At 38.0% G+C, this 12,529-nt stretch overlaps 1 protein-coding gene across 2 annotated transcripts in view; it reads right to left on the reverse strand.

The window, feature by feature from the left end:
- Positions 1-892: 892 nt before the first annotated feature.
- Gabrb2 (gamma-aminobutyric acid type A receptor subunit beta2) overlaps positions 893-12,529 on the reverse strand; it is a 227,872-nt gene continuing 216,235 nt past the window's right edge. For both annotated transcript variants that reach the window (XM_060363839.1, XM_060363840.1), the window contains exon 10: positions 893-6,867. In XM_060363839.1, the coding sequence (XP_060219822.1) occupies positions 6,520-6,867 (348 nt within the window). In that variant the 3' untranslated portion in view covers positions 893-6,519. The remainder of the gene's footprint in view (positions 6,868-12,529) is intronic.

Genomic DNA, 12,529 nt, shown 5'->3' on the forward strand with positions numbered 1-12,529 from the left:
TTTCTATAGCATTTACTCTTTGAGATCCATGACCCCTTTAGACTGTGGCCCTACTTGACAATTGTGTGCTGGTAGGACATCTCCTACCAAAGTAATGTTCAGGATTCCAATATAACTAAGGATGAAAGGTTTGTCACTAAAGTATCCAGTGGACCTAAGAATTTCAGCTGTGTGCTAGGGTCAGGGATCATGAATGTTCACCTCTACTTTCCCCATGTCAGAAAAACCTATGAATAGGCTTGACACAAACCTTTCTTGAAAAGTGACTGAATGACTGAACACCAGATGAGCCTGGTCACCTCATTTTAGTGATGACATAGAAATCATTTGTGAATTTTTGGGCTGAGTGAGTCCAAGCTGGACTTCTAAACACATAAGTAAGATACGTATTTTTGTTGAACATTAGTTCCTTTTTCGATTAGTATTATAGAAAGTAAAGAATCACAGAGCCTATCTATCTAGTTATTCATCTTGGGATACATACTGAAGATTAAATAAAGTCTTAGGCTTATCGTGTTTTCATGAAGAAAGCCCACCCGGTTCTTTACTGGTTATCTATAACAAGCACATATTGATAGCTAAACTAACGGAACACAATAGCTTCTAAGACATTTTAGAGGTGGAAAAGCATCTGTGAAATATATGCTGAATGTTCAAGGGTGATAATAAATAAAAAAATAGTAGTATATATTATTTACAGAGCACTTACTGCACCTTGTACTGTGTTAGAAATTAGAAGTGTGCATAGTCATTGCTTGTGGGTATTGCATAAGAACTCAAGTTGAAGTCTGCAAGACACTTGGTTCCAAGCTTCTAAAATCCCATGCTTCTCACAAATAGGTACAATATAAGTTATACGTGTGGAAACTCATACGTAATAAAACGACACATAGAACTTTTAATTTTTATTTATATTTCTTAGCTCAAGAATTACACACTAGCCAACATTATATATTTACATGCTGAAACTGGCTGCAATAAGTTGAAATTCATGAAAATAATTCTTATGTGCTATTCATTGATAAACGTCTTTTGTTTTTATTACCGCATGTATCCCAGAGATTTTAGAAGTCCTGTTTTTAGAAAGATGTGAAAAAATGATGCATTGAATCCCGCTAGTGCTTCGCATTTTCTAGCCGCTGGGGAGTGAGCATGATGTGTGTTCAGAAAGGCTACAAGGTCATTGTAAGGCTGATAATCACTACATTGTGAAGAAACTAGAACATCATTTTTTTATTTTTATATATAAAAGGACAGTTCGGAACTAAGCAGGAACAATTCCATAACAGAACTATTTAAACACCCATGCAAAGAAAAATTGTAAGTGACATGGAATTTAAATCAAAGGCAACTTCGTTTGAATGAATTAAGTTGAAAATGAATGTGGTTGGACTCTTAGTCAATGAACGAAAATATGAAATGGCAAAGAATGCAAGCTGATGGAAATGTCGACTTGAGTCAAATGGTGCAAGGACAGAGGGGTAGAATCAGAGGTAAGGTGGTGTCACAGGGAGTGGCATTTTGCTTTAGAACTCAAAATAAACTTTTGTTTTTCATCATTTTGGATGTTTATCACAAAAATACTTCTTAAATGAAATTAAAAATTGATGTCAAAATCTTGCACATATCTGGAGAAATGTTCTCAATGAATTTCTAGAAACTGAAGCTATACAAGGGTACAGGTTTATATTTTTCCAACTTAAAAACAAACAAACACACAAACAAACAATAATTTGCTCAGGGCAGCATCTGAATTTACTCTCTATTGACTCCTCTCTGTATTTTAAAACCATCTTCCTACTGCATTTGGAAAATTATTTAAACTTTGGTGTAAAGCAGTGTACTTTTTCCATTTCCTCTCTTCTTTCTTTTTTTTCTGTCCTTTTGAAAAATAATTCTGGAGTCTTTGGTTGAAAGGAATAATACTATCTAAAGACAAAATGCTACTATATATTAAAAAAAAACTCTTCTAGCATGCATGTAACAAATTTCTGGAGCTGGTATGAATAAACATTCTTGTTATCTGCAGTGCTGCAATAAACCTCTAGTTTTGGGGAGTAGCTACAGTTTGCAAACTTTGGCTTCTTTTACTCTAGCATAGAAAAACTATTAAGTTAACTCTAACTACTTCTCCTTTTTTTTCAATATTTGCCATTTCTAAAGCATCTCTCGATTGTTAGTATGATGCCAAAACAATGCTCCATTTCCCACTGAGAGTGAGAAAATGGGAGTAAAAAAAAAAAAAAAACAGGGAGGAGAAGATGTTTTGTGAGTATGTGTGTGCATGTGTGTGTGTGTGTGTGTGTGTGTGTTGTGTATATATTCATACCTATATGTGAGAGATAGCAATGGAAACCCTTCTGTCTGGGATTCCAAATAATTTATGTAAAAGGGTGTTTAAATTACTCTGCTGGGGCACTCCAGTAAACATACTTAGTAAAAAATGAATAGATAAAATTAAGACAAAGACCCTAAGCAATTATTTGTATCTATTGACTATTAATTTACAGCATCTTTAATTATGTACATAATGTAGCACGTCAATGTAAGCCATAAACAGAATAAGTATGTTGCCTTACCGTAAAATACAAATTAGAAGTTAAAAATATTTAAGAAATCTGTTTAAATATTTACACACACTCAGTGAAAGTAATGGTTGCTTACATAACAGACTCTGTACACTTAGCAAAATGGCATGACTGCTACAGTTGTAAATTTCCCTAACCAACATGGTGAGGGTTAGAGTTTTGTGTGTTTTTTTTCTCCTCCCAAGAGGAATTTTTCTTTTTTTTTTTAATTTTCAATCACCAATGGACAATGTTATCTGTGTCCTGAAAAAGAGAGCAAATGGACATCGGACAAGCGATGCAGAAACTAGTTAACGTCTGATATTCTGAGGTACGGTAATATTGTAGTGTCAGAGTGCGCAATGATCTTAGGAACTGTAGGCATTGGTTTGCTGAGAAAGATGTTCAGTACCCTGTATTACTTATTTTAGGATGGTGACTGTGGGTTGCCAAATTAAGAGAGAGAGGAAAAAAAATAACCTCATATACAGGCTCAATGAAAGAAACAACTCATTAGCTTGTTCCTTTTGTTTCTGACATATGAATGCATACATATGCATGTGTGTTTACATGGATTTCTATATACACATATACACGTGTAGATATGCTATAAGACCTGTGTTTGTTTTCAGGTTTTTGTTTTTTGTTTTTTTGTTTGTTTTTGTCTTTGAACATGAATTTAGCCGTAAGACTGAAACACAGTGACCTACAGAAAATGGAAATGGTTGTAGTTGCCAATTTAAAGCAGGTCTTGCTTAAAACAACTGTGATTTGTTTCTCCATTAGATATTCCACTGCACTTTTGTGATGTCTTGTGCTTTTGGAAGCTGACAGATCATTTCTGTGTGTGGTCCTAATGCTAGAATGTAGTGTCTTTTGGTTTTAAAAAAATCATTATTGTTATCATTGTTATTATTTTACTTAGCAGTGCTCTTGTCGAAATGGAGAGACAGAAGGACTAAATGACACTGCTTGAGTCCTATCCTCTGTTGTTAAATTGCAGTAGAAATAATTGTAACATTCCTATGCAAACACATGAGTATGTTGCATGAGATTTCAATTCGGAAGTGCATTTCATACCTACAAGCAGTCATGTACAATATATATATATACAGATTGAGATCAGAGATTTTGTTTAGACTGTGCATTTGAGAGTCAGAATTTGCCTACTAATTTCTTAAAGATGAAAAAAAAACACCTTAATTGCTGGCTATCTGGCTACTATATAATAAAAAGAAAAAAAAAACTATACATATGTATGAACTGATAGTAATACCATTTCAAGATTGCCAAAACACACCTTGGTGGTCCTTTAGTTTAATTACTGGGTAACAAACTAATTGGTTTTCCCAGATTCATCAGACCTAGCACCCTTTCTTGCATTCTAATTCAACTAAATATGTGGCTTAAAAATAAATTTGACGTGGACCGCTATTCCTGGGCAGGATGAATCAGTGTTTTCTACCTACATAGTTATAGAATGCCAACATATGGTTTCACTCTAGGGCGTTGGTTCCAAGATCCCATCCTTTCTCTACGATAGTTAGAGCAGAAATGTGTTTCCTGGTCACAAGCAAGGGAAGCCCACCCTTTGAGGCACCTTCCCTCCATTTTGATCTGAATTGTGTGGTTGACTTCCCTGGACATCTAAGATTTTGTTATAATCACAAATGACAACATCAAGGATTTATTATGGCTTTTATGGAAATTGCAAATGGGAGCCTAGACTTAGGCTCTGAATTGTCTTTAGAAAAATCTTTTCAGAATGGCGTGTCACAGGTGTGCCCCTGAGTTTATTGTTATGCTTCTTCCTGCTGTTTTCTATGCAGACTTCACCCTTGGTGACAAGGGATAGGCACTTTTATTACTGTGATCCCCAGAAATGATTGTGTAGGAGAAAGCCCTGGAGAAACTTGAAGAACCATTACTCTGAGCACGTATGGAGATCCTTGGTCAGATCTGTAGTCCTGTAACTCAAAAGTGTTCAAGTACGTAATAAAAGCACAGGAGCCAGACATCCCAACACTGATTGAGAAAAAAAAAAAAAATGGAGCAAAAACCTCCCAACCCACCTTTGTGGAAATTCGGAAAATAAATGATAAACTTTTTTTCTTTTTCTTGTTTCTCTCTAATTGTTGGACTAGAAGCACACATTAATGCTTAATATTCCAAGGTTTTGAATCCCGGTGGGGAAGATTCATCTGAAGAATGATACTAGCCTTGACTCCTATATACTTACCAGGGACCCTACTCTGAAGACAGAATTTTTTATTGATTGTTTTAAAAAATAGAAATAGCAAAGTCATCCTCTGAGGAAAAAGTCAATCAGAGTCAAACTTATAGAAAATGTAGTAATTCAGCATTTTCTATAGGCAAAAGCTAAATAGAATCCCCCCATTCACACAGTGACAAAAAATAAAATATATCAACCTAGTCTCTTTTCTGTCTAGGATATGAATGTGTGTGTTTGATATAGAAAGATGTGCCATGACATAACTTGAAAAGTAGAATAAAGACAATACATCACACCAGCCACTTGTCGGTTATCTACACTTCTGTAACACCAACCGTGAGTGCAACGCTTGCCACATGTTTGTTCTAATCCCATTGTCCATAGGTTTTCATGTCTTGCTTGATGAAGTTAATTGCAATATATACAATGTAAGCACCCTTTACATTACCAAACTCCATTGATTCTATTTGTGCATATACATGCCTTGGAGAATACAAAGATGAACCTCATGGCACATGAGAAAACCCAGTACATGTGGTCTCAGCAAAGCTTTCACCAGGTCTGTCTCCTAAGTGTAAAATGAGAATTCTGAAAGCAAGAAAAGCTGAAAATGATGATTAACCCTTTGGGGCAAAGAACAAATTCTCTCTTTTTGGAAATGCTATACTCAGTTCATAAATAAATTTATAGGAAGACATTGTAGGGGAAGCTGACACTGACATCTGTGCTCTGTATTTGACTCTTAGAACAATTGTCAGTCTAAGCCATCAAGGTACTTTTAATTCCCTTCACTCTTTTATTTGATAGCTACTTTTTGATTAGATAAATGATTTTTTTAAATCCTCCTTATGTATGCTAAGCTTATGAAGTTGGTCAATCAATCCTTCTCATTCTCCTCTTCACTGCTCGGCGCTGTGTCCACTCCAGATCCTGTGTAGCACTGATAAGAGCCAGGCTTGTTTGTTTTACTTTCTCTTAGCCACAGTCATTTCTAAATTTTTGATCCTGCTCTGTGCCATTAACTCTTGTTTTCACCACCTAGGAAATAGCTTTTGGGCAAAACATAAACTTTGGCTGCTAGGCATGGTCTGCTCAGGAATCTGCCTCTCTCTAATGCCCAGTTAAAAGACATGCAGAGGAATTGGTTTCCTGAGTCTCTTCTTTGAAGCTTTGGCCCACCTCTCTACTTTGTGCTCAAAATGCACGAGAATCTATTTGACCCTCGAGAATCACCTCTCCATGACACCATTTTCATCTGGCACAGACCTCACTGACCATGATGAAGTAGCATGTTTGCATTGTTGCAGATAATGTTTCGTAAGCACAGTGCTGTCCCAACAGCATGCCAACCTTAGGAACAATGATGGAGAGCGTTTGGAAACCAATGCTATTGCGCTTTCTAACATCTTCTAGAATCTAGATAATAACCCTCTGAGTAGGCTGTGTACTAAACTGTTAAAGTGGAACACGTCACACTTGATCTTGCCAGCATGTGTACAAACCATTTGCATCATAACCGGAAAACCACAAGGACCTCAGTGTATTCATGACTTAGTAGAAGCAACCCAAATGGTATGAAATGGACCACAGGATAGGCCAGCAACTAAGGTATTTTAACATCACTTTTGTCCTGAATTGAAGTGTTTTCCAAGTCCTACATCAGGCTGTACAACTGTTTGAGGTGGGATCTAGTCTTTGCTTCCCATGGGAGGCTGTAGTTTAGTTCACATAATAAAGCCAATAGACGATGTTGAAGAAGGAAAACACCACTGGGAAAAAAATGCGGGACCACCGATCTATGGCATTCACATCAGTCAAGTCGGGGATGGTGATTTTCAGTTGAGAGGCACGTCTCCTCAGGCGACTCTTCTTTTGTGCCACGTGTCGCTCCAGAGCATTTCGGCCAAAACTGTGTCTGGGCAACCCGGCTTTTCGATACTGGATGCTGGAAGCGTCATAGGCAAGCATTGTGCTCCTGGGGTCTCCAAGTCCCATTACTGCTTCTGAAGTGGCCATCTCATTTTTTATCTCAAGAGTACTGAGTAAGATGTTCTCATGAGGGTCCATCTGTAAGGAAGAAGAATCAGAAAAGCTACATCTGGAACTGTAAACCTTTGTTGATGCTTGTACTACCAGGAACTACACAGGCACTTACAGGACTGTCTATCACAGATAGATTGAGACAGAGAGCTAGCTTCTGCTATTGCAGTGCTTGACTTTTTAAACTGAAATTTATTTTTAATAGTTCACACACTTTACATCCCAATTGTACCTCTGTCCCTCATCCTCCTGGTCCCATTCTCCTTCTCTCTACTCCTGCCCCCTAGTCTTCAGAAATGGGGAGCTCTCCTCCCTTACCATCTGACCCCAGCCTATCAAGTCTCAGATTCAGCCCAGAGGATTCCTATAATGTAATTATAATACATCAACCAGCATCAGTTTCATAATTTCTACTTACTTCATTTAGATACATAGAAATCAAGAGACATCCCTTTACATAGTTTGTAATTTAGATATAAAGAGATGCAGAATTCAACTTTATTATGTGTGAAATAATGGTAGGGAATTAGCTGCAGTGTATTCACATATTTATATAACTTACATATTTACTGAGTATATTTATTTTAAGAATCAACGTATAGCAACTGTCATTTCTATCCTTCTCTGGTTGTATTGGGTACTGTCCCTGGAGCCATAAGTGTTCCACCACTGAGCTACTGAAAATGAGGTTCATCATCATTTTTTTTTAATTATAAAATAAGAAAATGTAAATTCAACATTTTGTGCTTTGGGAAGTAGAATGCTCCACAGGAAACCAACATGTATGATTTCTTTGAGGTATTGATTATACAAGTTTGGGCTTTCTATTTTAGTTCATTGATCATGACTGCAATAGACACTAACATGATGGGTCACTGAATATACTTGTCACATTGACCCATTTAGACAGAATTTTCTTTTATTTTTAAAAGAAAATCATTTTATAGGTCTATATAAGTGAGTATATCCCATGTTTGTCTTTCTCCTTCTGGGATATTTCACTCAGAATGATCTTTTCTAGATCCCACCATTTGCCTGCAAATTTCATGACTTCCTCCTTTTTGATTGCTGAGTAGTATTCCATTGTGTAAAAAGACCACAATTTCTGTACCCATTCCTCCGTTGATGGACATCTGGGTTGTTTCCAGGTTCTGGCTATTACAAATAAAGCTGCTATAAACATGGTTGAGCAAGTATCCCTTTTGTGTACTTGAACGAACTTTGGGTATATACCTAGCAGTGGTATAGCTGGGTCTTGAGGAAGCACTATTCCTAATTGTCTTAGAAAGCGCCAGATAGCTTTCCAGAGTGGTTGTACCAGTTTACATTCCCACCAGCAGTGGAGGAGGGTTCCCCTTTCTCCACAACCTCTCCAGCATGTGTTATCGCTTGAGTTATAAGATATGATAAACATAATGAAATCTATACACCTAAAAAAGATAATCAATTAAGCGGACATGGCTAAGATGATCAATCCTCATTTAGAAAGACAGATGGGATGTGCATTGAACATATGACAGGAGTCTACTGAGTGCATCTGAAAGACTCTAACTAGCAGTGTTTTCAAAGCAAAGACTCATGACCAAACCTTTGGCAGAGTACAGGGAATCATAAGAAAGAAGGGAAGTTAGTCTGATGGGGAAAGGATAGGAGCTCCACAAGGACCAAATATATCTGGGCACAGGGTCTTTTCTGAGACTGACATTCAACCAAGGACCATGTATGGATATAACCTAGAACCTCCACTCAGATGTAGCCTGTGGTAGCTCAGTAACCAATTGGTTTCCCAAAGTGAGGGGAACAAGGACTATTTCTAACAGGAACTCAATGACTGGCTCTTTGGTCTCCCCACCCCCAAAGGGAGGAGCAGTCCTGTTAGGCCACAGAGGAGGGCTTTGCAGCCAGTCCTGAAGATACCTGATAAAACAGGATCAGATGAATGGGGAGGAGGTCCCCCCTATCATTGGACTTGGAAAGGGGCATGGTGGAGATGAGGGAGGGAGGGAGGGACTGGGAGGGAATGAGGGATCGGGACACGGCGGGGATATAGAGTTAATAAAATGTAACTGATAAAATAATAATAATAATAATAAAATAAAAATAAAAAAAAGAAAATCATTTTGTGGGGCAAAATTTTGTAGCCTGAAAGTGTCCCCTGGGCTCAGTTCCCAGTATATACTGGTGGCTTACAGGTGTCTGTAAATCTAGTTCCAGGGAACCCACTCTCTTTCTCTAGACTCCATGGGTACCTTATATATATGTTACACATACAAGCTGTGCAGGCAGAGCACATATACACATACAATAAAAACAAAAAATATTTAAAACTATGAAACTATTCTATTATACTGTTACTGACATGCTATTTATGTAAAGTAAGATTTAATAAAAGTAATAAATGAAGTCTGGCTGGTTGTAGGCACCACTGATATACAGAGATACAATATGCAAGCAAACAATTCATTACACTGATACAGTACTGTGAACATGGGTTATGCAAAAAGTAAAACGTTTGGAGGACTACTTATTAGTAATTAGTTTCCATCTATAATTTGATGGTCCTATACTATAATTTTAAAGCTAAGATCTTTTGAGACATGAGTGCTATTAAATATAAAACATACTGGAGCAAAGTAGCTGACCAGTTAAACTCTATGAAATATTCTCTCTTTATGGTATAAATTTACTTGCTTGCTAGACTAAATAGACATGCTATTAAAATTAATTTGGGAAGTTTATAAGATTTGGAAGGAGGATAAGAGCTTATAGGATAGGAGCCACAGTTACGTTCTGTTCTATTTTCTGTAGCAACCGTTACACTATGTTCTCACCAGCGTCTTTATAAAAGGGCATTCTTCTCTGTTCACAGGTAAGGGTGCTCACCCGCACTTCTCCTCAGACACAGTCTCTAAGTATAACTATCGCTCAAAGCTTGCTCTTCTAAGAATTCAAGTTGCAAGTGGGTGGACAGGACTTTCCGCCACTCCCTCCTGCCCCAACACTGCGTCTACTCTCTGCTATTTGTATTTACTGTCCCTTTACCCGTATCGAAAATAGCTTTTAGCATATAAAGTTTTCTTCAATGATTTTTGAAGCTGCTCTTATTCCAGCCCCAGGATGTTGGCCTTATTACAGTGTCACTGTAGTAAGAAAGGTTACAACAATGCTAGACTTGGCTGTTAACTGTGAAAAACAATAGTAACGACAATAATAAGAGCACAGACAAACTATCAAAAGTAACCTTTTCAAAGTTTTGAACAAACTATCCTCGGATGATTTATGAAATGTCAATGAGTTTCTATCTTATTATGTATGCAATTCAAGAGTTGAATTCAATGATCCCTGAAGCCTTATCGTTTACTTATTTTCCATTTACAAATTCAAGAGATAAGTTCTGTGTGATTAGCAGAGTGAGTATTGCATGCAGATATGGTGGTGAGGAAGACTTCACCTCTTGCAGAGTCCTCATGGCAAGGACAGTCTCCAGCCATAGCACTGAGTACAAGTCAAACTGTTATTTTTTTATTTCCATTTGTTATTTTGAAGTCATAAAGTTAAACATTCCTTCCTCTGATTGAGAGCCGAGATAGGATTTGGGGAAAGTAACGGAAAGGAAATGCATAAGAAGATAGACACTAAAGCACTGACTCATTGTCAGGCAGTGTGACAATTGTAGTGAGAGAACTGCCAACTCCAGGAACATGGAAAATAACAACAACGACAACAACAACAAATAACCATGCCCAAGGGAAAGATGAGTATGTTAACTTGTACATATTGCCTTACATGACCCACAGGAAATACTCCAAAATTCATAGCTGATCTTATAAAAGTAAAATCACTGTTCACGGGATGACCAAATTTGATCTGCTAGAATACATTCAGCTGATGATCTTTCACTGTGGAAACCAGTCATCTCTGTCATAATAGAGATCTCGCCAGGCTGAAGCAGGAGGTAGCAGGAGAGAAAATGAAGTATATGGAGTACCTTCGTGGTACTCGAGTGTATGGGGAACCTGATGAGTTGCTGCTCTTTGGCAGAGATCCCCTCCCTAGAATACCTTCTCTTATTTTCTTTCAGTTTTTGAGGTAGGGTTTCTCTGTATAGCCCTGGCTCTCCTGAAACTCACTCTGTAGACCAGGGTAGCCTCAAATTCAGAGATCTGCCTGCCTCTGCCTCATGATTGCAGGGATTAAAGGAATGCACCACCACACCTGGATCAAGAATATTAAGCCATATATATGACTGCTTTTCTAGATTCAGTTATCAAGCCAATAATAGAAAAAAAAAAACTTAGCTAAAACACTTTTTTTTTCCCCAGAAAATTTTTACTCATGGGGATATGGGGATAAGAAATAGAGAGGAATAAGAAATAACCATCTTCCTTTGTATTTTATGTCTCAGTTAACAGGTAGGAAAGAGACCCAGGCCAGCTGTAGTTCTCTGTCACATGGTTAAAATAAAAACCGAGTGATATTGCTCCGCTTTTCTGAGACCGTCCGTAGAAGGACCACTTTTTCCTCCATCTGTCCTGTTTTCTACAAGGCCTTCTACATACAGCAATTATCTTCACTTTCCCTTAAAAGTAGTCGAATTCCTCTCCAAAAAGCACTCCATGGTGCCCATTAATCTCATTCTTGGGATCACCAAGATAGAGACCCCTCTTCAGGTCTGCATTGGGCCTCCTTTGGCAACTGGAACACATTCTCTTTTCTGCCATCAGACAGGCTGTTGTAAGCTGTCCCATTCTGGATTCTGTACTGGGGCAATCCAAGCAGGTCCAGGCGCTACCTTTGGGACTAAGTCTTAACCTTTCTGATTTCAGTTTTCTTATGTGTGAACTGGGGTAAGGTAGCAACACTAGCTTTCTGGAATTGTGTGAAAGGACTGAACAGCTGTATCTGCAAAACACTTAGGCTCTCTTTGTTCATAACAAACATTAGCTAAGTTTGTTATTTAAAAACTCAATACAGCTGAGGGCTCTACAATTTCTTTTTCTCCGCATGCCTTCACTGTAAATGGAACATGTATAGCACACTGACTGCCCCCCCCCGCGCGCGCACACACACACACACACACACACACACACACACACACACGGCTAAGAGTGAATAGAAAGATTATAGAAGACAGGGGCAGTGGATGCTTGCAGTGAAACAGACATGACATGGTGGTTACACACACGAACTCATAGCTGTTGTGACAGCATGCACCAGATCACACCTGTCAAAACCCAGCATGGATAAGAAAGAGGCTCATCAAGCTCTACTCCTAGGTGAGGAGATATTGCAATTGGTGGCTTCAGGCAGAGGGAGGGAGTTTTCCTCAGACATGTGCCCCTTAAAAGCCTATCTAGGCTCCAGTTGATGGTCCTCTACCCATTTGTATATAGCTAGCACAAAATAAAATCAGTAGTATTTTTTCTAAGAGCATATGAAATTGAAATAAAACATGAGAGAGAATATGAAAGGAACTGGGTGGGGAGGGAATGGGACACATCATATACATATATAAAATTATCAAACAATAAAAATCTCGATAGATATTCAGTGAGTGGATAGGATTAGTCTGCTGCTGCCATTGAAAAATGCCACAGTTTTGTAAGCTAAACCTTCAAGATCATTACTCTATAATACTGGTTTGGTTAATAGTTTCTTTGCATTTCTGAGAGCCATACTCAGTACGTAT

This window comes from Meriones unguiculatus, chromosome 11 (assembly GCF_030254825.1).
Source record: "Meriones unguiculatus strain TT.TT164.6M chromosome 11, Bangor_MerUng_6.1, whole genome shotgun sequence".
Classification (NCBI taxonomy): domain Eukaryota; kingdom Metazoa; phylum Chordata; class Mammalia; order Rodentia; family Muridae; genus Meriones; species Meriones unguiculatus.